The sequence below is a fragment of the Staurois parvus genome, unplaced genomic scaffold (assembly GCF_062004578.1).
Source record: "Staurois parvus isolate SC_StPar_1 unplaced genomic scaffold, SC_StPar_1.0 ptg003359l, whole genome shotgun sequence".
Classification (NCBI taxonomy): Eukaryota; Metazoa; Chordata; class Amphibia; order Anura; family Ranidae; genus Staurois; species Staurois parvus.
The window spans coordinates 15087-43082 of record NW_028321155.1 but is presented as its reverse complement, the minus strand read 5'-3'; the positions used below and the strand labels follow the sequence as shown (position 1 = coordinate 43082).

At 43.5% G+C, this 27996-nt stretch overlaps 1 protein-coding gene across 1 annotated transcript; it reads right to left on the bottom strand.

Moving 5' to 3' along the window:
- LOC149428283 (protein Shroom4-like) lies at positions 1–27996 on the bottom strand. The gene is made up of 4 exons (XM_089667547.1): positions 27851–27996; positions 8997–9128; positions 4233–7143; positions 1–391 (listed from the first exon to the last, which is right to left on the bottom strand). Exons 1-4 carry the CDS (start codon positions 27964–27966, stop codon positions 14–16), a joined length of 3537 nt encoding a protein of 1178 aa, XP_089523673.1. The 5' UTR covers positions 27967–27996; the 3' UTR covers positions 1–13.

Genomic DNA, 27996 nt, shown 5'->3' with positions numbered 1-27996 from the left:
TTCTTCATCTTCTTCATCCTCCTCTTCCTTCTTCTTCCTCTTCTTCATCCTCTTCTTCATCTTCCTCCTCTTCATCATCATCCTCCTCTTCTTCTTCATCTTCCTCTTCATCCTCCTCTTCCTCTTCATCCTCCTCTTCCTCTTCATCCTCCTCTTCCTCTTCATCCTCTTCTTCTTCTTCATCCTCTTCTTCTTCTTCATCCTCTTCTTCTTCTTCATCCTCTTCTTCTTCTTCATCCTCTTCTTCTTCTTCATCCTCCTCTTCTTCTTCATCCTCTTCTTCTTCTTCATCCTCTTCTTCATCCTCTTCTTCTTCTTCATCCTCTTCTTCTTCTTCTTCTTTTTGTCTAGCATCTTGCGGGTCACTGCTCATGCGCAGATTTTTTTTTATCGGTAAAAAGATCGGCCGATTTGCCCATAATTGCCACGAAAATTGGGCAATCGGCAAAATCGGCCGATCTTTTTCCAACTTAATCGATAAAAAAAATCTGCCAAAAAAAATCTGCGAAAAACAGCCGAACAATTAACCCACTAACGATCCGAAAATCGGCCGATTTTATTTTCAGACCCATCTATGGCCTGCATATGTCCAACCAAAAACTTGCTGGACTAAAAAAACTAGTGCTCATGTGCAAACAAAAGCCATGCTGATAGGAGAAGAGAGCAGAGGACAGATATAAGCTTCTTGATGTTCACTGTCCCGTTGCAGGTTAGCGGAGGGACAACCTGTACAGTGGGGGAAAATAATTATTTGATCCCCTGCAGATTTTGTATGTTTACAAAGAAATGAAGGGTGTATCATTTTTTATCATAGGTCTCTTTTAAATGATAGAGACAGAGTAATACCCAAAAATCCAGAAAAAACAAGAGATACAAATGTTAGAAGTTGAGTTGCAGTTCAGTGAGTAAAATAAGTATTTGATCCCCTACCAACCAACAACGATTCTGGCTCCCACAAACCGGCTATGCGCTCATGTGGTACACAGATCAGAACTGTCAATTTAACCCCTTCCATACCGGGCACTTTCACCCCCCTTCCTGTCCAGGCCAATTTTCAGCTTTCAGTGTTGTCACACTTTGAATGACAATCGAGCGGTCATGCAACACTGTACCCATAAAACAAATTTATCATTTTTTTTTCACACAAATAGAGCTTACTTTTGGTGGTATTTAATCACCGAGTTTTTTTATTTTTTTGCTAAACCAAAAAAAAAAAAAACCTGAAACTTTTTTTAAAAAAAAACAATTTTTCTTAATTTTTGTTATAAAATTTATTTGCAAAATTTTATTACAAAAATTAAGAATTTGTTTTTTTTAAAGTTTTTTTTTTGTTTAGCAAAAAAATAAAAAAAACTCGGTGATTTGCAAAATAAAATTTCTTCATAAATTTCGGTCAAAATATATTCTGCTACATTTCTTTGGTGAAAATACCCCAAATTGGTGTACATTATTTAATCTGTAGGAACGTTATAGAGACCACAAACCAGGATATATATATATATATATATATATATTATTTATATATATATATATTATTTATATATATTATTTATATATATATATATATATATATATATATAATTTATATATATATATATATATATATATATATATATATATATATATATAATTTATATATATATATATATATATATATATATATATATATATATATATATATATATATAATATTAATATATATATATGTCTGACCATTGATCAAAGTACTGACGGCCAATCTTATTTCTCGAAAATGCCAGCATAGTACAAATACCCCCCAAATTACCCATTTTTGGAAAATAGACAATCCAAGGTATTCAGTGAGTTTTTTGGAGGCTGTAATCTTTTGTTACAATTTTTTTTAAAAAGTAGTAAAAAAAATGTTTCTACTTTTTAAAACAAATTGTAACAAAAGATTTTTTTTTTTTACATATTGTCACCAGTACAGCATGATTATATAACTGGTGTGGGGGTGATCAGGGACACTGGTGACAGTATGTAAAAAAAAATTACAATTCAATTTTAATTTTTTTTTCTTCAAATTTTTCTATTTTTTTTTTTTTATTACATAATTTTTTCTTTTTTTTACTATTTTTTTTTTTTTTCACCACACTGTGACCAAAGCAATACAATGTTACCATAGTAACATTTAACTACTCTGGGCAAGTGACCACAATTTTTTTTTTTTACACATTATGATTGCGAATACCAATGTATATCATTGATATTTGCAATAATTGTTACTGAATGAAACTGATTCATTCAGTCTTTTGTTGTGATTAGCTGTGATTGGGCAAAGCTGATCACATGATACAGATGGGCTGTGAATGGCCCTATCTGTACCATGTGACTGCTTTGATCAATCACAGCTAACAATACAATTGTATACAATGAATGGCATGATAGGAAGCCATCCATTGTATACAATCGACATGTTATCTGCTGTGATTGGTCACAGCGGTCACATAGCACTGGTAACGGGCCGATGTAGTGGTATGTCATTGGCTGTGTCTCATAAACACAGCCGGTGGCAGATCACGCGGCTGCGTGCACAGCTGCTTTTGACAGCTGTTACAAGGGCGAGTGTCCCGCCCAGCCATCAATCTGCTATAGGCCGGGCGGGAGGGTGTTAAGGTGGTGCTCCTAACGACAACTCGTTATTTGTACAAAAGACACCTGTCCATAGAATCTCTCTTCTATTCAAACCTCACCACCATGGGCAAGACCAAAGAGCTGTCAAAGGACATCAGGGACAAGATTGTAGACCTACACAAGGCTGGAATGGGCTACAAGACCATCAGCAAGAAGCTTGGTGAGAAGGAGACAACTGTTGGAGCGATTATTCGTGAATGGAAGAAATACAAAGTAACCATCGATCGCCCTCGGTCTGGAGCTCCATGCAGGATTTTGCCTCATGGGGAAAGGAGGATCAAGAGGAAACTGAGGGATCAGCCCAGAACTACACGGGAGGAGCTTGTGAATGATCTCAAGGCAGTTGGGACCACAGTCACCAAACAAACCATTGGTAACACAATACACCGCCATGGATTGAAATCCTGCAGCACCAGCAAGGTTCCCCACCCCAAGAATGCACATGTACAGGCCCGTCTGAAGTTTGCCAATGAACATCTAAATGATTCAAAGAAGGATTGGGAGAAAGTGCTGTGGTCAAATGAGACCAAAATTGAGCTCTTTGGCATTAACTCAACTCGCCGTGTTTGGAGGAAAAAAAATGCGGATTATGACCCCAAGAACACCATCCCTACAGTCAAGCGCGGAGGTGGAAACATTATGCTTTGGGGCTGTTTCTCTGCTAAAGGTACAGGCTGACCTTGCCGCATTGAGGGGGCCAATAGATGGGACAATGTATTGTAAAATCTTGGATGAGAACCTTCTTCCCACACTAAAGATGGGTCATGGATGGGTCTTCCAGCATGACAATGACCCAAAACATACTACCAAGGCAAAAAAGGAGTGGCTCAAGAAGAAACCTTAAGGTCATGGAGGGCCTAGCCAGTCTTCAGACCTTAATCCTATAGAAAATTTATAGGAGGGAGCTGAAACTTTGAGTTGCCAAGTGACGGCCAAGAAACCTTAAATATTTAGAGGAGATCCAAAATCCGTCCTGAGATCTGGGCAAACCTGGAAACCAACTACAAGAAACCTCTTACCTCTGTGCTTGCCAACAAGAGTTTCTCCACCAAGTTCCAAGTCATGTTTTGCTTGGGGATCAAATACTTATTTTACTCACTGAACTGCAACTCCATTTATAACATTTGCATCGTGTGTTTTTGAAGTTTTGGTTGATATTCGGTCTCATTTAAAAGACACCTATGATCAAAATTATAGACCCTTCATTTCTTTTCGAAGCAGGCAACCTTACAAAATCTGCAGGGGATCAAATAATTATTTTCCCCACTGTGTGATCAGGTTGCCAGTCAGGACTCACTGTCTAGGTGAGCTCAGGACTAGATGGACCGAAATACAAGTCCTTTGGCAGATAACACAGACCCCTTATATGTATTTGATCTGTGCATTTAGCGGTTTAGCTAGTATTCAGCTTTAAGCAAAGGGAAATGTCTTTACGAGAGCCCCAGAAGGTGGTAAGAACCCAACAGGGTTTCTGCTCCTTCCACCATAGCCAACGTAAAAAAAAAAAAAAGTTTCTGGCTGGACATGCACTTAAAACGTTTTCCTAACAATAGTTGCCCACATCATAGCAAATTTCTCACCTGTAGCATGGATTGCCTTAGGTGCCATGGGTCACTGTGCATGGTTGTGGATTCCTCCAAGGAGGGGTGTTGGGTAGGACACAAACATTCATTACATCTTGTCCACTGATGATGGTGGTGATGGTGGTGTTGGCAGTGACAACTGTGATGGGTCATCGATATATTTCTTTTAAGCAAAGCCGGACACACGTCATTGGAGCAGAACATGCACGATCGATATCCGCAGGACACAGAATGCAGGTAGTCTGCTAAATGACCATTTGGATTGCAACATAGCGGTGGTTCCATTGCATGATTCATACAGTACTCGGAACATGACAAACTGCTCTCTTGTCTACCAGGAGATAAAGAATGACACGTATGATCCACAGAATGCCTTCTTACATCTGGAGCCACAGTCTGAGGGTAAGAATAGTCAGAAAGACTTGAGCAAAAGTTATTTTTATTTGCTTTCATGTGCATGGAGATGTGGGGCGGTGGAGGGCCCTTGCTACTATCTTCGAAAAACCTCCTTCGATCCGCAAACGGCATGAGGACACTGGTCTCCGTCACGCGAGTGATGGGGGGAACCACCTCTTCCACATTCATGTCAACGACTTCTGGAGGGCTGCCTTTCACGAAATGAGAATGAGGCTGAGGTTTGCGATCTGGAGACAATGTCCATCTGCCGCCGTGAGGTTTATGGTGTGATACCTGATCTTCAAAACCAGAAGGTTGATGAGAGGTCTTGCACGATTTAACATCTGTTTTTTCCAACTCGCGAAGCCTTAGTTCACGAGCCTTCTGCTCTTGACCTACATCCTCTACACGATTCACCTTTCTCTGGTCACCAGCACACCTCTCTCCACCGTGATGGTCTTTACCAAGATGTGTACTGTTTGCATTAGCACGAGTACCAAAAGAGTTGTGATTCTTAAAATAGTTTGCATCATCCAGACTGGTTTTTGTAAAAGCTTCATCTGGTGGTTCGTTGTGAGATATATTCTGACTCGAGTTTGTCCTCCATAATTTATTAAAATTATTTGTCTCTTGGTTCGGTGAATCCCTGGGTTCTTCGTTGCATTTTGAACCATCAATGAGATTTCCCTTTTCTCTTTCCCATACATCTGGGCTGGTAGGCTTACTAGATGGAGTTGTCCTCCACTCATCGGTGTCAGATTTGAGAGACATATTTGACGGCTGCTGTATAGTTCTACTGGAGTGATCAAACGAATGTTCAATCGCCTTTTGATTGCCTACATAACTTTCCTCATAGATTGTTGACTCTTGGTGAGGAGCACATGAGGAGCTACTCTTCCACCAGTCATTGGAGGCTTTATTTCTGAAGGCAACACACACTTCTTCATCCTCGGGAACCGTTTCCTTTGTTGGGGTATTTATACCTTCCCTCACACAGTTATAGGCTTTATTTTTTTCGAGCTCATGACTTTCAGGTCTTTCTTGACTTGAACCATCAGAATGACTGAATAGTTCAGCATTGGCTTTTTTGATTTCCAGTAAACGTGCTTTGTTTTTAGGTGGTGGAGGTGGAGGAGCTGGTCGAGGCTGAGAGTCAACTGGCTCTTCTCTTTCTTCAACAGGCTCGCCACAAAGAAGAATCGAAGAGCCCTTGCTCTTTTGCAGTTGAGCCTTTCGATTCTGTATCTCATTTCTCAAGTTGGTGGCAAATCGGTCGCTTCTTCTTCGCATCTGTGCTGAGCGATGACGTGACGGGCCAGATTTTTTGGTTGGAACTGCATTTTCTTCTTGCCTACTCTCGGATTCCAGAACTGGCTTGGTAAGGCAGGGTGATCTTGGTCCTCCTGTTGAATCACTCGGTTGGAAAGTTGGAGCTCCTTTTGGGTCACCATCTGACCTATCAAACGAACGTCCATGGTGTGCTTTTAGGTCACAGTTATTGATTTCTGTGTTTTGATTTGCAGCAGCCTGAACGCCTTCAAAATTACTACGATTGCACTTTTTATCCATTTCATCTTCTCCATTGCAATGGTCCGCGTCGTAACAGTAGTTTGATGGAGCTATGTTTGCATCATTCCTAAAAACAGTCTGCACGCTGGAGCCTTCTCTTTGAGAAGAACGATTATGTTCAGGCTTGTGAAGGTCACAAGATGAATTTTTAAGCAACGTCTCCCTGATTTTTTGAACCGTGTAAGAGGCAACAACCTCGTTACTTTTAACGTCCCCATCATTGGCAGAGCATCTCTTTCTTGGTTCAGTGCAATTATTTTTTCCCCCCGTGTCACCAGCAGGAGGCTGGTTTTGCAGAGCGCCATCGGCCTGTGAGCTCAACATGTAATACTGATCTGAAGACAAGTTCTCTTTTTGATGAAGAGTACAGAAATCTTTGGCACACTGGCCACAGCTAGAGTTCAGTTGGTGGAAGTCTTTGGACCACTTTCCAGGTATATAAAAGGTTTCCCCGGGAGCGGAGGCTCTCCTTTTCTCACTGTTGCACAACTGATTTTTAGAGGCCCGTAAGCTATCTCTTCGCACAGGTGGTTGTGGTGGTGATTTTATGATATCCAAATGGTTGGAATCGTAACAGAATGAGGAAGGCGCTTGAGGATGCTCGCCTAATCTCTGGCTAGGCACATCATCCTGAGGGTCAACAGCACTTTGTCCTGTCTGGAGATATCGACCATCTTCCTGCTTAGTTGACCTGAGCACACAGTTAATTGGAGAAGACTCTTCCGTTCTAGCAGACACAGTATAATCAGAAGTGTTGGAGCTTGCTGAAAATGAGCTATATGCAGAGTCTCTTTTATTCTGGTACATTCCTGGGTCAATAGGGGAAAGTGTTCCTTCATAATAATTTTGTCCTGGCTGGTCAAGACTTTCCATGCTACCAATGGAGCTGCTCTTGTCTGTGCTGCAGTGTCTCGACAAAGGGTTCCACTGCATAGGAAGTTCACTGCAAGCAAGAGAAAACAACATTAGGTGGCTTTATAAACCATAACATTCGTTAGCCAACGTGCAAAAAAAACAGGAGAATTTTTAATAAATTGAAAAGGAAAGAATCATTCTTCGGCACAGTCTCCATAGATACCCTACATAGCCAAACATTTGTGGATACCTGCCATCACGCCCATTTGGACTTACTAGATATCCCATTTCAAACCATGGCTATTAACAAGGAGTTGCCCCACTTTACGGCCACCACTCTTCTGGGAAGGCTTTCCACCAGATTTTGGAGGGTGTTTGTGAGAATTTGTGCCCATTTTGCCAAGGGAACATTTGTTAGGTCAGGTACTGATGTTGGATGAGAAGACCTGATCCCAAAAAATGCTCAGTAGGGTTGAGGTCAGGTCCTGATGTCACTCGAGTTCCTCCACACCAAAAACTAGTCAAATCATGTCTTTATGGAGCTGGTCACCATTTATTAAAGTCAGGTACTGATACTGTATGAGAAGACTTGGCTTGCAATTTGTGTCCCAATTCCTCCTAAAGACGTCCAGCAGGGTTGAGGTCGGGGCTCTAAAGGCCACTCCAGTTCCTCCACGCCAAACTGGTCAAACCATGTCTTTATGGAACTGGCATTTGTGGACACCTGCCATCACGCCCATTTGGACTTACTAGATATCCCATTTCAAACCATGGCTATTAACATGGAGTTGCCCCACTTTACGGCCACCACTCTTCTGGGAAGGCTTTCTACCAGATTTTGAAGGGCGTTTGTGAGAATTTGTGCCCATTTTGCCAAGGGAACATTTGTTAGGTCAGGTACTGATGTTGGATGAGAAGACCTGATCCCAAAAAATGCTCAGTAGGGTTGAGGTCAGGTCCTGATGTCACTCGAGTTCCTCCACACCAAAAACTGGTCAAACCATGTCTTTATAGAGCTGGCCACCATTTATTAAAGTCAGGTACTGATGCTGTATGAGAAGACTTGGCTTGCAATTTGTGTCCCAATTTCTCCTAAAGACGTCCAGCAGGGTTGAGGTCGGGGCTCTAAAGGCCACTCCAGTTCCTCCACGCCAAACTGGTCAAATCATGTCTTTATGGAGTTGGCCACCATTTATTAAAGTCAGGTACTGATGCTGTATGAGAAGACTTGGCTTGCAATTTGTGTCACAATTCCTCCTAAAGATGTCCAGCAGGGTTGAGGTCGGGGCTCTAAAGGCCACTCGAGTTCCTCCACGCCAAACTGGTCAAACCATGTTTTTATGGAGCTGGCCACCATTGATTAAAGTCAGGTACTGATGTTGTATGGGAAGACTTGGCTTGCAATTTGTGTCCCAATTCCTCCTAAAGAATTCCAGCGGGGTTGAGGTCGGGGCTCTAAAGGCCACTCCAGTTCCTCCACACCAAACTGGTCAAACCATGTCTTTATGGAACTGGCATTTGTGAACAACTGCCATCACGCCCATTTGGACTTACTAGATATCCCATTTCAAACCATGGCTATTAACATGGAGTTGCCCCACTTTACGGCCACCACTCTTCTGGGAAGGCTTTCCACCAGATTTTTGAGGGTGTTTGTGAGAATTTGTGCCCATTTTGCCAAGGGAACATTTGTTAGGACAGGTACTGATGTTGGATGAGAAGACCTGATCCCAAAAAATGCTCAGTAGGGTTGAGGTGAGGTCCTGATGTCACTCGAGTTCCTCCACACCAAAAACTAGTGTAATAAATGGTGGCCAGCTCCATAAAGACATGATTTGACTAGTTTTTGGTGTGGAGGAACTCAAGTTTTTTTTTGTTTTAGAACTCATTAGATTAGTCAAATATATTTATCTGCAAAGTCCCCATCAAACACATACCCACCTAGTTTCACATCCAGAATGCCAGGACAAGCTGAAGGCATCTGTGGGATACTGCATACTTGCTACATCGGGATGGACTTCGGACAGCTTGGCAAGGTGCCATGAGTGGGGTCGCACAACCGAAACATTCCTCCTAGTAAATATCAATGAACAAACAGGTCAGCGGTGCAAAGAGCTGATATTACGCCCGACGTCAACTTGCACTTAAAATTCTACAAGCAAAAGTCCAGTCAGATCAGATAATCAGATTTGAAAAAAAAAAAAAAAAAAAACAGGTAAAGTCTACACGTCAAAAGGGACAGCATTTTCTTAGAGGCAACAGGCAAACAACTGGATAGAAAAATGACAAGTGGTGGAATGTAAGGTCAAGAAAGCTCAAGCAGAAACAGAATTCTTCTTAAATATGCAGGATAAAACAAAAGCCAGCTATAAAAAAATAAATAAATAAATAAATAAACAGGTAAAGTCAAGACGTCAAAAGGAACAGCATTTGCTTGTAGGCAACAGGCAAACAATAGTATCAGGTTAGAGGATCAAAAAAGCTCAAACAGAATTCTTCTTAAATATAAAGAATAAAACAAAAGCCAGCTATTAAAAAAAAAAATTAAAAATCAACAGGTAAAGTCAAGACATCAAAAGGAACAGCATTTTCTCAGAGGCAACAGGCAAACAATAGTAGCAGGATAGAGGGTCAAAAAAGCTCAAACAGAATTCTTCTTAAATATGAAAAATAAAACAAAAGCTAGCTATTTAAAAAAAAAAAAATTAAAAATCAACAGGTAAAGTCTACATGTCAAAAGGAACAGCATTTTCTCAGAGGCAACAGGCAAACAATTGGATAGCAAAATGACAAGTGGTGGGATGTAAGGTCAAGAAAGCTCAAGCAGAAACATAATTCTTAAATATGCACAATAAAACAAAAGCCAGCTATAAAAAAAATAAATAAATAAAAATCAACAGGTAAAGTCAACACGTCAATAGGAACAGCATTTTCTCAGAGGCAACAGGCAAACAATAGTATCAAGATAGAGGGTCAAAAAAGCACAAACAGAAACAGAATTCTTCTTAAAAATAAAGAAAAAAAAAAATCCAGCTATAAAAAAAAATAAATACATTTAAAAAAAAATCAACAGGTAAAGTCAACACGTCAAAAGGAACAGCATCTACTTGGAGGTAACAGGCAAATAGTATCAGGATAGAGGGTCAAAAAAGCTCAAATGGAATTCTTCTTAAATATGAAGAATAAAACAAAAGCCAGCTATTAAAAAAAAAAAAAAAAAATGTAAAAAATTAAAAATCAACAGGTAAAGTCAACACATCAAAAGGAACAGCATTTTCGTAGAGGCAACAGGCAAACAATTGATAGAAAAATCAAGGTCAAGAAAGCTCAAGCAGAAACAGAGTTCTTCTTAAATATGAAGAATAAAACAAAAGCCAGCTATAAAAAAAAAAAAAAAAAAAAAAAAAAAAAAAATCAACAGGTAAAGTCTACACGTCTAAAGGAACAGCATCTGCATGGATAAGCGGCGGCATGCTTAGGTGAGCAGTTGATGGGCAATGGATGGGATCTGCTCTTCATTATACAATAATTGTAATTATTAAAAAAAAAGCCACAAAAGCAAACAGCAGAGTCTTCTTCGGAAACATCCAATCAGAGATGTGCCGTGTTCTATGAATCCAGGTGAAGGCACACACGCAGTCCGTGTTACAAATGGTCATGGGATATACGGTCACTCTGGAGCAGGTGCTGGACCCGGCAAGGCGAAGGTTACAGATACAGAGGCGCTCCTCCACTCACCCAGCGCGCAGCGACAGATCAGCAGCCACCAGACCCCCTCCGGGAGGCGAGCGATCCCCAACCAGACGTGGAATTCGCCGTCAGCCGCCGTGAAGAGCCGGAGCGACATCTGCGGCTGAACGGAACCCAAGAATTTTTACAAGAGGAAAATGAGAGGATTTTTTCCAGTGATTTCGGGGAGGGAAGAGAGGAAGAGCGAGGAGCGCGCCGGGCCGCACAAAGAGGGATGCTGAAGATGTGACCTCGGAGAAAAGGTGGGTCCCCCGAACGCACTGCGACCGCTGCGAGCGAACCCCTCCCCGACATTCCTCAACCTTTCAGGAAAGGCAGAGGAAACAAAAGGAGAAGCCAAGATAAGGACAGACAGAGGCTGAGCGAGACGCAGGTTGTACGCTGGAGGTGACGGGCTGCTAATTACGCCGAGGTCAGACGCACGGTGAGGAACGTGCGCTAGTGGGTTGCAACGTGATGTTGTGCATAGTTTGTTTTTATTTTAAATTGAAATAAAGTTAAAAAAACAAACAAAAAACCCCCCAAAAAAAAAAAACTAAAAAAACCAAAACAAAACAAAAACTCCAAAAAACTAAAAAAGAACCGCAAAAAAACAAAAAACCCCCCCCCAAAAAAACCCCCAAAAAACTAAAAAAAACCAAAACAAAAAGCAAAAAAACTAAAACAAAAAAAACCCCAAAAACTAAAAAAACAAAAACGTTGTATGCTGGAGGTGACGGGCTGCTAATTACGCCGAGGTCATACGCACGGTGAGGAACGCGCGGTAGTGTGTTGCAAGGTGATGTTTTCCATAGTTTGTTTTTATTTTAAATTGAAATAGAAGGTAAAAAAAAAAAAAAAAAAAAAAAAAAAAACAAAAACAAAAAACCCCCAACAAACTAAAAAAAAAAACCCCCAAAAAACTAAAAGAAAACAAAAAGGAAAAAAACCCCCCAAAAACTAAAAAAACAAAAAGGTTGTATGCTGGAGGTGACGGGCTGCTAATTACGCCGAGGTCAGACGCACGGTGAGGGCGCAGCTACAACGTGCGGTAGTGTGTTGCAACGTACTGTTGTGCATAGAGTTTGTTTTTATTTTTAATTGAAATAAAGTAAAAAAAAAAACAAAAAAGAAAACAAAAACAAGAAAACAAAAAAAAACAAAACTAAAACAAAAAACAAAAAAGGTTGTATGCTGGAGGTGACGGGCTGCTAATTATGCCGAGGTCAGATGCATGGTGAGGGTGCAGCTACAACGTGTGGTAGTGTGTTGCAACGTGCAGTTGTGCATAGAATTGAAACGTTAAAAAAAAAAAACTAAAAAAAAAACTAAAAAAAAAACAAAAAAAAAACAAAAAAGGTTGTATTCTGGAGGTGACAGGCTAATTACACCGAGGTCAGACGCACGTTGAGGGTGCAGCTACAACGTGCGGTAGTGTGTTGCAACGTACTGTTGTGCATAGAGTTTGTTTTTATTTTTAATTGAAATAAAGTAAAAAAAAAACTAAAAAAGAAAACAAAAAAAAGAAAACTAAAACAAAAAAAAACAAAACTAAAAAAACAAAAAAGGTTGTATGCTGGAGGTGACGGGCTGTTAATTATGCCGAGGTCAGACGCATGGTGAGGGTGCAGCTACAACGTGCGGTAGTGTGTTGCAACGTACTGTTGTGCATAGAGTTTGTTTTTATTTTTAATTGAAATAAAGTAAAAAAAAAAAACTAAAAAAGAAAACAAAAACAAGAAAACTAAAACAAAAAAAACTAAACTAAAAAAACAAAAAAAACAAACAAAAAAGGTTGCATGCTGGAGGTGACGGGCTGCTAATTACGCCGAGGTCAGACGCACGGTGAGGGTGCAGCTACAATGTGCGGTAGTGTGTTGCAGCGTACTGTTGTGCATAGAGTTTGTTTTTATTTTAAATTTATATAGTTAAAAAAACTAACAAAAACCCAAAACAACTAAAAAAAGCAAAAAAAAAAAAAAACTAAAAACAAAAAACATGTAAAAAAAAAAAACAAAAAACCCTACAAAACTAAAACTTAAAAACAAAAAACAAAAAAAAAAAAAAACTATAAAAACAAAAACCATAAGACTAAAAAATTACCTAAAAAAACAAAAAACAAAAAAATAAAAAAAATAAAAATAAACCTACGATGCCGTATAATATGTAGGCACAATGCATGCCAGCTTGTACCCCAACCTGCACCGCTTCTACCTCTGACTCATCCTCCGGTCACATCTGCCCAGGTCAGGTACATGCGCAAAAGCGCGCTCTTTCCCAACAAGCACAGAGCGCATTGCTCTTTAGCAGCTGCATGGAGGGTGTCCTTCATTCTGAATGGAACCCAACACATCAGCGAACGCACACCCAACCCCCACGGTGCCACCCTACCATGCGCTTCAACGAGGTGCAATTTTACAAAAAGGTTCAGGAACTCCCTTGAAACGAATGAGCTTCCCTACACGTGACACGCGAAAAATGCACCGTACTGGCGTGACCCTGGCCTTACAAACACGGCCTCGGGCCGGTTCACTCTACACGCGTTTCAGTTGCTTTTTTCCTGCATTCAAAACACACAGAAAGTCGGTGTCATCACTCACATCAGCGCTCGCAGTTACAGTGCGTTCAGGATGCAGAAAAAAAAAAAAAAAGTAGAACAGGCGGCATATTTTCTGCACTGAACTGTACCGAAACGCAGTAAAACGCATCACAAATGCACCGGAACGCAGCAAACCGCACATTTCCCTATTTAAATGGAAGACAAAGGGAGAAAAATTAATCGGAACACATAACAAAACGCAGCGGAACGCATCAAAAACATCTGGACTGCGATTCTATAGTGCGAACCGGCATTGAAGGTCAAACAGTCGCGGATTTTTAGCGAGCGCTGCAAAGGGTCGGAGACGACGCCCCACGCGGTTTACTTTTCAACTTTATTGATATGTCACGTCGTTGACTACAGCGAGGTGCGACGTGCCGCAAAATGCTGCGATAGGAAATAAAAGGAGGAAAGACTTTACAGAGCGACTTGATGCGGCTTTGGATGAGTGCGACTTCAAAATCGTGCGATTTTCATTGACTTTACAGTGCGATTTCATGCGGCTTTGGATGAGTGCGACTTGCATCGTGCGATTTTTATTGTGACTTTACAGTGCGACTTCAAATTTATGAGATTTTCATTGTGACTTTGAAGTCACACTCATCCAAAGCCACACTGTCAAGTCACAATGAAAATCACACGAATTTGAAGTCGCACTGTAAAGTCACAATAAAAATCGCATGATGCAAGTCGCACTCATCCAAAGCTGCATCAAATCGCACTGTAAAGTCACAATGAAAATCGCACTGTAAAGTCACGCGATTTTCATTGAGTTTACAGAGCGACTTGATGCGGCTTTGGATGAGTGCAACTTCAAAATCATGCGATTTTCATTGTGACTTTACAGTGCGACTTGATGCGGCTTTGGATGAGTGCGACTCGCGTTGTGCGATTTTGAAGTCGAACTGTAAAGTCACAATGAAAATCGCACGACGCAAGTTGCACTCATCCAAAGCCGCACTGTAAAGTCGTGCGATTTTCATTGTGACTTTAAAGTCACAATGAAAATCGCACGATTTTTTAGTTGAACTGTAAAGTCACAATGAAAATCGCACAATTTTGAAGTCGCACTCATCCAAAGCCGCACTGTAAAGTCACGCGATTTTCATTGACTTTACAGAGCGACTTGATGCGGCTTTGGATGAGTGCGACTTCAAAATCGTGCAATTTTCATTGTGACTTTACAGTGCGACTTGATGCGGCTTTGGATGAGTGCGGCTTTGGATGAGTGCGACTTGCGTCGTGCGATTTTCATTGTGATTTTAAAGTCACAATGAAAATCGCACGATTTTTTAGTCGAACTGTAAAGTCACAATGAAAATCGCACGACGCAAGTCGCACTAATCCAAAGCCGCATCAAGTTGCACTGTAAAGTCACAATGAAAATCGCACGATTTTGAAGTCGAACTGTACAGTGCGACTTGATGTGGCTTTGGATTAGTGCGACTTGCGTCGTGCGATTTTCATTGTGACTTTACAGTTTGACTTCAAAGTCGTGCGATTTTCATTGTGACTTTACAGTGTGACTTGATGCGTCTTTGGATGAGTGCGACTTGCGTCGTGCGATTTTCATTGACTTTACAGTGCAATTTGATGTGGCTTTGAATGAGTGCGACTTCAGCTTTGACCAAGGGTGTTTTTTTTGTGCTGTAGAAAGTCACATGTATATCATTCAGGTGCGACTTTGGAAGTCTACATTGAAGTCTATGGCCCTCGAGTCGCATGACGGTCGGACCAAAGTAGTGCAGGAACTAGAAGCCGCACAGATATGAATGGTACTCATTGGGAAACATGGGGTGCGACTTGTCATGCGACTCTGGACATCAAAGTGTGAATGGGCTCTTCAGCCAAATGACCTTGTCTAGGTGTTGTGTGCAATCCGGTGCATGTGGTGTGAATGAGCCCCAATCATGGAAAAGTTCGCCTGAGATCACGCTGATGCGGTGTGCAATTTGCAGCGGGTTCTGTGCGACTTCCGCACCGCATCACAAATCGCACCCCATTCATGCGAACCGATGTGGGTGTGAATGTTAACAACACCCTGAAAACGGTTTGCAAAAACACACAATCAGATCGCATGTCTGAATACCACTGCGATCCAATTCTAGGGTCCTGCATCTTCCTGGTGTGGATGCCGTGGCTCCGATCGCACCGCACACAAATCACACGCGAATTGCATGTGACCTGTACAGGCGTGCAGTGCGGTTCCTGCGCGAATCATGTGCGATCTGTACAGGTGTGTGGTTCCCGTGCGAATCCCTTGTGATCTGTACAGGCGTGCGGTTCCTGTGTGAATCACGTGATCTGTACAGCTGTGCGGTGCGGTTCCTGTGCGAATCACATGGATCTGTACAGGCGTGTGGTGCGGTTCCTGTGTGAATCACATGGATCTGTACAGGCGTGTGGTGCGGTTCCTGTGTGAATCACATGGATCTGCCGCACTGCATCGGTGTGAACCCGGTTGTCCCCGAGGAAATGGGAAACTTTTTCAGGAACTCTTCATGCCGGTAGAAAGTCATTCCTGACGTCACAACACACAGTATATATACATACAGTGGGGATGGAAAGTTTGGGCACCCCAGCTAAAAATATGTATTAATGTGCATAAAGAAGCCAAGGATAGATGGAAAAATCTCCAAAAGGCATCAAATTACAGATTAGACATTCTTATAATATGTCAACAAAAGTTAGATTTTATTTCCATCATTTACACTTTCAAAATAACAGAAAACAAAAAAAATGGCGTCTGCAAAAGTTTGGGCACCCTGCAGAATTTATAGCATGCACTGCCCCCTTTGCCAAGCTGGGACCTGCCAGTGTCATGGATTGTTCTCAATCATCGTCTGGGAAGACCAGGTGATGTCAATCTCAAAGGTTTTAAATGCCCAGACTCATCTGACCTTGCCTCAACAATCAGCACCATGGGTTCTTCTAAGCAGTTGTCTAGAAAACTGAAACTGAAAATAGTTGACGCTCACAAAGCTGGAGCCGGGTCAGCCTCCTCACTGCCTCCTACCCACCTCCTGAGAATATATTTCCCCAGCAGCAGCAATAGTTCCATCTGCAATCAACCATAACACCCCCCCTTGGCCGCAACCATAAACCCCCCCCCCGGCCGCAACCATAACACCCCCCCCCCCGACCGCAACCATAACAACCCCCCCGGCCGTAACCATAACAACCCCCCCGGCCATAACCATAACACCTCCACCCCCCGACCGCAACCATAACCCCCCCCCCCGGCCGCAACCATAACACCTCCACCCCGACCGCAACCATAACACCTCCACCCCCCGACCGCAACCATAACACCTCCACCCCCCGGCCGCAACCATAACCCCCCCCCGGCCGCAACCATAACACCTCCACCCCCCGGCCGCAACCATAACCCCCCCCCCCGGCCGCAACCATAACACCTCCCCCCCGGCCGCAACTATAACCCCCCCCCCCCCGCCGCAACCATAACACCTCCCCCCCGGCCGCAACCATAACACCTCCCCCGGCCGCAACCATAACAACCCCCCGGCCGCAACCATAACAACCCCCCGGCCGTAACCATAACAACCCCCCCGGCCGTAACCATAACAACCCCCCCGGCCGCAACCATAACAACCCCCCCGGCCGCAACCATAACAACCCCCCCGGCCGCAACCATAACACCCCTCCCGGCCGTAACCATAACACCCCCCCCCGGCCGTAACCATAACAACCCCCCAGCCGTAACCATAACAACCCCCCCAGCCGCAACCATAACACCTCTCCCCCGGCAGCAACCATAACACCTCCCCCCGGCCGCAAGCATAACACCCCCCCCCCCAGCCGCAACCATAACCCCCCCAGCCGCAACCATAACCCCCCCAGCCGCAACCATAACCCCCCCAGCCGCAACCATAACCCCCACCAGCCACAACAATATATCCCCCTGCAGCAACAAACTGCACTGCCTGTCACAGTGAATCCCTCCTGCCCAGAAGTCCCAAAGAGGCGCAGCATAACAGGGGGGGGGGGCAAACACCCAGCCAGGGCCTGTCCCTGCGAAGGTGTCGGTACCATGTCCCGGCCCGGTCCAACTAAAACAAGGTGCTGCTGAACCGTCAGCCCAGCAAGTAGATGGTGACCCCGGAGGATGCCTGAACAAAGATGGTGCCGGCCTTCTGGAGAGAGAAGCAGATGAAGGCGTTGTGTATGGAGATCTCTATGGGAGGGAATAAATAGACGTGTCACCTGATTATTACTGCACACGTGTGTACCCCGGAGAGAAAACACAGATGTCATGCTACCTCCACTTTTATCACATAGAACTGCGCTACTGACAGATCCCTCATCCATAACTCTACTATACAAGAACATACACGTACAAATAATACAGGATTCAAATAAAGGAAAAAAAAACTAAAAAAAAAAAAGATAATTAAAAAAATAAATAAAATTATTTATCATGATAAAGAATAAAAATAATAAAAAAAGAATAAAAAAAAAAGAACAACCAGATAATACATAAAAAATATTACCAAAAAACTATATATTATAGTATAAAAAAACAATAAAAGAAAGAAGAATAAAAATAAGAAAATAATAAAGAAAAAAAAAAGTAATACAAAAAAAATGACAACAAAACTATATATTATAATGTAGTATAAATAAATAATAAAAGAAAGGAGAATATATATATATATATATATATAAAAATATATATATATATATATATATATATATATATATATATATATATATATATATAAAATTATAAATAATTAAAAAGAATAAAAACAAAACAAATCTGAATAGTATAATAGAGTATAAATAATAATTAAAAAAAAAGAATAAAAACGAAACCACCAGAAAACAATGATTAAAAAAATACAATCCTATAAAGTCTAATAAAGTATGAATAAATAACAAAGTAGAAAATAATTAAAATAAATACACACACACACACACATATATATATATATATATATATATATATATATATAAAAATGTATTTATTTTTATTATTTTCTTCTTTGTTATTTATTCATACTTTATTAGACTATATAGGTTTGTATTTTTTTAATTATTGTTTTCTGGTGGTTTCGTTTATTCCTTCTTTTTTCTTATTATTTATACTCTATTATACTGTTCAGATTTGTTTATTTTTATTCTTTTTAATTATTTATATTATATAAATATATATATATTTTTTTTTTATTATATAAATATATATTTTTTTTTATTATATATTTTTTTTATTATATATTTATATATATATATAATTTTTTTTAAATATATATATATATATATATATACACACACACACATATCTATCTATCTATCTATCTATCTATATATATATATATATATATATATATATATATATATATATATATATACACACATATATACACAATTTTTTATATATATATATACACAATGTTTATATATATATATATATATATATATATATATATATATATACACATACATACATACACACACATACATACATAAAATACGCAACAGCAGATAAAAAAGAAGAAAAAGAAAAACAAGACTATATATTATAATAAAGTACAAATAAATAAAAATCAAATCCGTCAATACATAAAAATTAATACAAAAAAAGAAAAAACCAACAAACAATTAAAAAAATAAACTATATATTATAATAAAGTATAAATAAAAAATAAAAGAAGAAAAACATACAAGAATAGATAATTAAAATATAAACAAAACTATTATTATTATACAGGATTTATATAGCGCCAACAGTTTGCCAGTCATATATTAAAGTATAAAGAAAAAAGCAAGAACAAACAGATAATTAAAAAATAAACAAAATTATTATTATTATTATCATACAGGATTTATACAGCACCGACGGTTTGCACATCATATATTATAAAAAAAATAGAAATCTTATTATTATACAGGAGTTATACTGCAGAGCGCCAAATTTGTGCAGTGCGTTACAAAAAAAATAATGAACAGTAATAAAAACAAAAATACAAAAAAATTTCTCTCCCCCCCTCTCTCTCTCTCTCTCCCCCCCCCCCCCTCTCTCCTCTCCTCCCCCCCCCTCTCTCTCCTCTCCCCCCCCCCTCTCTCTCTCTATATTTTTTAATGATTATGAACGATATTAAAGTAAAGGCGCAGAAACTGAACATGGAATTGTGGAACAATCATCCGGGCCAATCAGACGGAGAGCTTCTAGCGATTTCAGAAAGCCAGAAATTCTGCTTCTTTACCTGAATGTGCTGTGGGCTCCTCATTTCCAGATGTAGGACCCCCGGCGGCATTCCAGGACGTCCTATAGGCTCACCGATCTCCTACTGACCTCCAGAGTCTGCGGTGACACCGGCTCCCCCAACCTGTCAGGTGGTGTCACTGTACCCAGCTAACCCCATCTGTGCCCTCCTGGGGGATTTCCGTGCCGGCCGAGGAGCGTGAGCCATTCATTGTGTTTATTTCCCCTCTCCATGTATATTATTTTGAGGCAGCGAATTCCTCTGTCCCCCCCCCTCCTCTGCGGCCAATTATCCCGGCTGGCAGGAAGTGTGGGGGGGCTACACACAATACAATGTTTATTTATATGGGGCGAGCTGGGAGGAGAGAAGAACCTGGGGAACAATGTAACGCACTCTGACACCTCCAGGATTCCGCACTTTTTGGGGGTTTTCTATTTGGGGGATTTTTTTTTAAAAAGAAGTCAAGATCTGAAAAATCTGTAGTTCTGTCCATCCAGTTCTGAGATTTACACAGCCCCGCCGCACAGCACAGCCGGCCTGGTGACCTGACTTTTATGGTCTGCTGATAAACTAGGTCACCTCCCCGCCCCCCACCAGTGATTGGACAGTGAAGGAGCAGCAGCAGGATGATGAGCTCCTCCCCCTCATAGGAATTTTTAGTTGATATTTTGGAGATGAGAAGGTGGGCGGGACGTCCGCCATTCCCAGCTGAACACGGAGCAAGCTGGGAGTGTCGGTACAGAGATCTGACTCGTGAAGTATCTGAAAGGAGGTCGGGGCCGGCCCAGCTCCCCAGGTTCCAGGAGTTGTTGGTGGGAAAATGTCAATGAGACATCTCCACCTGACACCGCCTGCATAGTTCTGAGGATGGAGTGGTGTCACCGCTGGAAGACCCGGCGCTGGGCGACCAGCAGGTAGAGTAGCCGGTGACAACAAAGGGTACTACAATGACCACCGCTGACACCAGGGTTACCACACTGACTACAACTGACACCAGGGTCACATTACTGACTACAACTGACACCAGGGGCACTACACTGACTACAACTGACACCAGGGGCACTACACTGACCACTACTGACACCAGGGTCACCACCACTGACACCAGGGTCACCACACTGACCACCACTGACACCAGGGTCACATTACTGACTACAACTGACACCAGGGGCACTACACTGACTACAACTGACACCAGGGGCACTACACTGACCACTACTGACACCAGGGTCACCACCACTGACACCAGGGTCACCACCACTGACCACCACTGACACCAGGGTCACCACACTGACCACCACTGACACCAGGGTCACCACACTGACTACAACTGACACCAGGGGCACTACATGGACTACAACTGACACCAGGGTCACGACACTAACCACCACTGAAACCAGGGGCACTACACTAACCACCACTGACACCAGGGTCACTACACTGACTACAACTGACACCAGGGTCACTACACTGACTACAACTGACACCAGGGTCACTACAATGACCACCACTGACACCAGGGTCACTACACTGACTACAACTGACACCAGGGGCACTACACTGACCACCCCTGACACCAGGGTCACTACACTGACTACAACTGACACCAGGGTCACTACACTGACTACAACTGACACCAGGGGCACTACACTGACCACCGCTGACACCGGGGGCACCACAGTGACCACGGCTGACACCAAGGGCACTACAGTGACCACAACTGACACCAGGGGCACTACACTGACTACAACTGACACCAGGGGCACTACACTGACTACAACTGACACCAGGGGCACTACACTGACTACAACCGACACCAGGGGCACTACACTGACTACAACTGAGACCAGGGGCACGACACTGACCACTGACACCAGGGACACTAAAGTGACCAAGACTGAAACCAAGGGCACTACAATGGCCACCACTAATACCAGAGGCACTACACTGATCATCACTGACACCACTGATCATCACTGAGGATGGAGTGGTGTCACCGCTGGAAGACCCGGCACTGGGCGACCAGCAGGTAGAGTAGCCGGTGACAACAAAGGGTACTACAATGACCACCACTGACACCAGGGTCACTACACTGACTACAACTGACACCAGGGGCACTACACTGACCACCCTGACACCAGGGTCACATCACTAACCACCACTGACACCCGGGGGCACTACACTGACTACAACTGACACCAGTGTCACTACACTGACCACCGCTGACACCGGGGGCACCACAGTGACCACGGCTGACACCAAGGGCACTACAGTGACCACAACTGACACCAGGGGCACTACACTGACTACGACTGACACCAGGGACACTAAAGTGACCACCACTAATACCAGAGGCACTACATTGATCATCACGGCACCGGGGGCACCACAGTGACCACGGCTGATACCAAGGGCACTACAGTACCCACGGCTGACACCAAGGGCACTACAGTACCCACGGCTGACACCAAGGGCACTACAGTACCCTCGGCTGACACCAAGGGCACTACAGTGATCGCGACTCACACCAAGGGCACTACAGTACCCACGGCTGACACCAAGGGCACTACAGTGACCACGGCTGACACCAAGGGCACTACAGTGACCACGGCTGACACCAAGGGCACTACAGTGACCACGGCTGACACCAGGTCCACTACACTTATCACTGACAACAGGGACACTAAAGTGATCACGACTGAAACCGAGGGCACTACAATGGCCACCACTAATAGCAGAGGCACTACACTGACCACAACTGACACCAGGGGCACTACAATGATCACCACTGACACCATGGTCTACGACCTATACAGCAACAGCACACTTTTTCACTGGTTGCCACTGTACCAGGCAACTGAGCTCTGACCACCCACCAAATGTCTCACTTTTCCCTGACTGCCATTGTAAAAGCCCCCAGAATACCACATCTGGCTGTGCCACGTACAATGTGCTATAAATCATCGCGTGGAACATCAGTTACCATACACACAGATTGGACGAGGTCACCGATTCTTAAAACATTAAACCAACAACCTGCACCAAAAAAAAAAAAAGACTGCAAGCCCTTAACCACTCACCAGTTCCCACGCTTCTTACATACATGGAAAAATCTAATTTTTTTTGCTAGAAAATTATTCAGAACCCCCAAAAATTATATCTATAAAAATGTAAAAAAAAGAAAAATTTTTTATTGCCCACAAACATAATATAATAACTAATGTTTTGGTAAAATGTAAAAAAAGATGATGATTATGCCGAGCAAATAGATACCAAACATGTCACGCTTTAAAACTGCGTATGCCTGTGAAATGGCGCCAAACGACGGCGCTTAAAAATCTCCATAGGCGATGCTTTAAATTTTTTTCCAGGTTACTGGTGTAGAGTTACAAAGGAAATCTGGTGCCGGAATTTTCGATCTCGCTCCGACGTTCACAACGATACCTCACATGTGTGGTGCGATCACCGTTTACATGTGTGGGCGGGACTTGAGTTGCGCAGAAGCACGGGGGCCCTTCAATTTTTTTCTTCTTTTATTATTTTAACCAAAACTATTTTTTTTTTTTTACACTGTATCTTTATTTTATTTATTTTTATTAACTTTATTGCTATCACAAGGGATGAACGACGGCATGGGCCGTGACAAGTCCTCTTTATGGAAAGATCTGGGGTCTCCGCAATCGGCTGTATGTGAATGCAGGGTCCGGGGAGAGCGGATATAGTGAATGCAGGGTCCAGGGAAAGCGGATATAGTGAATGCAGGGTCCGGGGAGAGCGGATATAGTGAATGCAGGGTCCGGGGAGAGCGGATATAGTGAATGCGGGGTCCGGGGAGACCATATATAGTGAATGCAGGGTCCGGGGAGAGCGGATATAGTGAATGCGGGGTCCGGGGAGAGCGGATATAGTGAATGCGGGGTCCGGGGAGACCAGATATAGTGAATGCGGGGTCTGGGGAGAGCGGATATAGTGAATGCGGAGTCTGGGGAGAGCGGATATAGTGAATGCGGGGTCCGGGGAGAGCGGATATAGTGAATGCAGGGTCTGGGGAGAGCGGATATAGTGAATGCGGAGTCCGGGGAGACTGGATATAGTGAATGCGGAGTCCGGGGAGACTGGATATAGTGAATGCAGGGTCCGAGGAGAGCGGATATAGTGAATGCGGAGTCCGGGGATACCGGATATAGTGAATGCGGGGTCCGGGGAGACCGGATATAGTGAATGCGGAGTCCGGGGAGACCGGATATAGTGAATGCGGAGTCCAGGGATACCGGATATAGTGAATGCGGGGTCCGGAAAGACCAGATATAGTGAATGCGGAGTCCGGAAAGACCGGATATAGTGAATGCGGAGTCCGGAAAGACCGGATATAGTGAATGCGGGGTCCGGGGAGAGCGGATATAGTGAATGCGGGGTCCGGGGAGAGCGGATATAGTGAATGCGGGGTCCGGGGAGAGCGGATATAGTGAATGCGGGGTCCGGGGAGAGCGGATATAGTGAATGCGGGGTCCGAGGAGAGTGGATATAGTGAATGCAGGGTCCGGGGAAAGCGGATATAGTGAATGCAGGGTCCGGGGAGACCGGATATAGTGAATGCGGGGTCCGGGGAGAGCGGATATAGTGAATGCGGGGTCCGGGGAAAGCGGATATAGTGAATGCAGGGTCCGGGGAGACCGGATATAGTGAATGCGGGGTCCGGGGAGATCAGATATAGTAAATGCGGGGTCCGGGGAGAGCGGATATAGTGAATGCAGGGTCCGGGGAGACCAGATATAGTGAATGCAGGGTCCGGGGAGATCAGATATAGTGAATGCAGGGTCCGGGGAGACCAGATATAGTGAATGCAGGGTCCGGGGAGACCAGATATAGTGAATGCAGGGTCCGGGGAGACCGGATATAGTGAATGCGGGGTCCGGGAAGAGCGGATATAGTGAATGCGGGGTCCGGGGAGACCAGATATAGTGAATGCAGGGTCCGGGGAGACCAGATATAGTGAATGCAGGGTCCGGGGAGACCAGATATAGTGAATGCAGGGTCCGGGGAGACCAGATATAGTGAATGCAGGGTCCGGGGAGACCAGATATAGTGAATGCGGGGTCCGGGGAGACCACTATAGTGAATGTAGGGTCCGGGGTTTTTTTTTCTTTTACACTTTAAGCTCTTGCACCTTCTGTACCCCCCAGAGGTATAACAGTCATGGGGGCCTTTTGCTGTACATTCTCAGCCAGTCCACAGGCAGTTCTACTGAAGATTTTTTTGGGTCTTCCGGACCTTGTTTTGACTTTAACACCCCCCCCCCCCCCCCATAAATTCCATGTGTTAATGGCATTCCAGATAGAGGAAATTGCAGGCAGGAAGTGCCCGGAGGTCTTTTTATAGTCCCGGCTTCTTAAAAGTCAATTATTTTATTTCCTTAGGTAGCCGTTTACAGGACCCCATGGGTGCCAAGGACAAGCACAAGACCACGGGAGGCCTCTAGTCCCCACAAACTACTAACCTCAGACCTGTCTGCCCCCCGATTTAAGAGTCAACTAACCACTTGAGCTCCAGAAGATTTTACCCCCTTCATGACCAGGCCATTTTTTGTTTGCTATTCAGCACTGGACTACTTTAACTGGTAATTGCGCTGTCATGCAACACTCTTTCCAAAACAAAATTTATTTTAAAAAAACATTTTCGTAAAAAAGAGCTTTTTTTGGGGGGAATTTGGAATAGAAACAAAGTGATCGTCCCCCTCTGTTCAGAGCCCTGTGTTGTTTATCAACACAGGGCTCTAGGCTGTGATCAACACAGCCGATCAGCGGGTCATTGGCTGAAATCTGTCGACGATCACCGCGAGAAACCCAGAAACCGGCAGTGATGTGCCAGTATGTCACCGTGCCTGTAGCGGCTGCCCTGCCGCAGTATATGTACTGTGCTGGGTCACCAAGGGGTTAAATGTACGCTTCCATCACCTTTATTTCTGAAAATGCTCGTTCTCTGGCAGTCGTGCTGATCCAATGCCTGCATTCATTTTTTTTAGCAATGAGCTTTAAATGCCCTCTCTCCCAACAGCTCAGCTTCACTGCCCCTTCTCTCAGCTGTGACTCGGCATCTCCATTCACCCTGCACCTCCTCCCAGAGGGTATTCAGCAGCTCAGCTTACCCTGCTCCCCCTCCCAGAAGTGACTCAGCTCAGTTCACCCTTCACCCCCTCCCAGCAAAAAACACAGCAGCTCAGTTCCCCCTGCACCTCCTCCCAGCAGTGACTCAGAAGCTCAGTTCCCCCCTCCCAGCAGTGACTCAGCAGCTCAGTTCCCCCTGCACCTCCTTCCAGCAGTGACTCAGCAGCTAAGTTCCCCCTGCACCCCCTCCCAGCAGTGACTCAGCAGCTCAGTTCCCCCTGCACCCCCTGCCAGCAGTGACTCAGCAGCTCAGTTCCCCCTGCCAGCAATGACTCAGCAGCTCAGTTCCCCCTGCACCTCCTTCCAGCAGTGACTCAGCAGCTAAGTTCCCCCTGCACCTCCTCCCAGCAGTGACTCAGCAGCTCAGTTCCCCCTGCCAGCAATGACTCAGCAGCTCAGTTCCCCCTGCATCCCCTGCCAGCAGTGACTCAGAAGCTCAGTTCCCCCTGCCAGCAATGACTCAGCAGCTCAGTTCCCCCTGCACCTCCTCCCAGCAGTGACTCAGCAGCTCAGTTCCCCCAGCACCCCCTGCCAGCAGTGACTCAGCAGCTCAGTTCATCCTGCTCCCCCTCCCAGCAGTGATTCAGACACCGTGCAATACTTTTTTCATCCCAGGAAAACCAACACCTTGAACCACGTGGCAGCCAATTAAAAATAATAGGGTGTGTGTGGCATTTGAATAAAGTTCATTTAAAGTAATCAAAAAAGGGGAAAAAAAAAGAAAGGGGGGGGGAGAAGGGGGAAAGGAAAAAAAAAAGGGAAAAAAGGGGGGGGGGGAAGGGGGGGGGGGAAAGGGGGGGGAAGGGGGGGGAAAGGGGGGGAAAAAGGAAAAAAAGGGGGGGGGGGAGGAGGAGGAAAAAAAGGGGATAAAAAGGGGGGAAAGGGGGATAAAAAAGGGGGAAAAAATGGAAAAAAAGGGAAAAAAGTGGGGGAAAAGGGGGATAAAAAAGGAAAAAAAAAAAGAAAAAAAGGAGGAAAAGAAAAGGGGGAAAAAAAGGGGGAAAAAAAGAAAAAAAAAGGGGGGGGGGGGGGGAAGGGGGGAGGATAAAAAAGGAAAAAAAAAAAGAGAAAAAAAAAAAAAAAAAAAAAAAAAGGAGTACAGTGCGATACACCGAGATAGGCGATCCTGCTGAATACCACTACCAATTTAGTGTAGGTTGGTGCCTAGGCATTCCTGGTGCGGCGCACAGCGGCTGAGACATGAACGGTGGCTGTAGGCTGCACTTGGAAACTTAGGTCGCATGCGCACAGACCCGTCACGCAAGTAGCAGCACATAGTACGTACGGCTACCTGCAAATATTCCTGTCTATGGGCGGCTGTATGGAGCACCCGTGGCTCCAGGCAACAACATACGCTACTTTGTTTTGGCTGTCCTTGAGTGCGCTCCTGAGCCTGAGCCCTAATAAAACTTGTTCATATTTAACCCTTCATTTACCCCAATCACCCCCAAATCACCTCCCCTTCTCTCCTTAACTATTATTTTCCTGCAGATTTTTTTTTTTGCTTTCATTTTCACCTACATAAAAAGGTTTTTTTTTTTGTACTTAATTTAATAAAGTTTCATTAAAAAAGGCTCTACATTCAAAAAAAAAAAAAAAATCCTTATTTGACGTGAAAATAACTTTGTGCCATAACTTTGGCGTCATTTTAAACAGGACAAAAGGAAGGAATTTTTTTCCCCTGCAGGTGCAAATTGGATCGTGCTTTGCTGGGTTTTATTTTTGCCTTCTTCTGGATCAACTGTGGGTATAGAATAACTTTTTTTTTTCTTTTTTAATGGTTGAACTGGATGGAATTTTGTCTTTTTCCAGCCAGATTAACTATGTATGTAACTATGTAAAATTATAAAAGATTAGAAAATAAAATTTATATATTTTTTTTTTTTTTTTTTTTTTTTTTTTTTAGAGTACCACTTTTTTTTAACCAACACTGATCAAAGCAGAAAAAAAAGCGCAGTTTTAACTTTGTTACATCCTACAACAGACGACAGTGACAAACTTTTTCAACCTTCCCCCCCCCCTCCCCTCCAAGTCTTCAGACTGGGGATCTTAAAACCAAAAATGAAATTCAATTACCTCCTGACAATCATCTTGAGAATTTTGTAGGAGCCTTTGATCAGGATTAAAGCTTCTTGACGTGATCCATATAAGGGAGTACCGTTAATATTCACCAGTTCATCCCCCACTTCCATCTTCTCACTCTTCGCTGCTTTGCCGCCATC

Excerpts from the sequence above, each read along its gene's own strand:
- LOC149428283 (XM_089667547.1), bottom strand. The coding sequence starts at position 27,966 with ATGGAAGTGGGGGATGAACTGGTGAATATTAACGGTACTCCCTTATAT. Across the intron at positions 9,129-27,850 it reads CTCAAGATGATTGTCAGGAG|GAGGAATGTTTCGGTTGTGC; the intron begins GTAATTGAATTT and ends GATATTTACTAG. Across the intron at positions 392-4,232 it reads TAAGGCAATCCATGCTACAG|ATAAAAAAAAATCTGCGCAT; the intron begins GTGAGAAATTTG and ends ATCTTTTTACCG.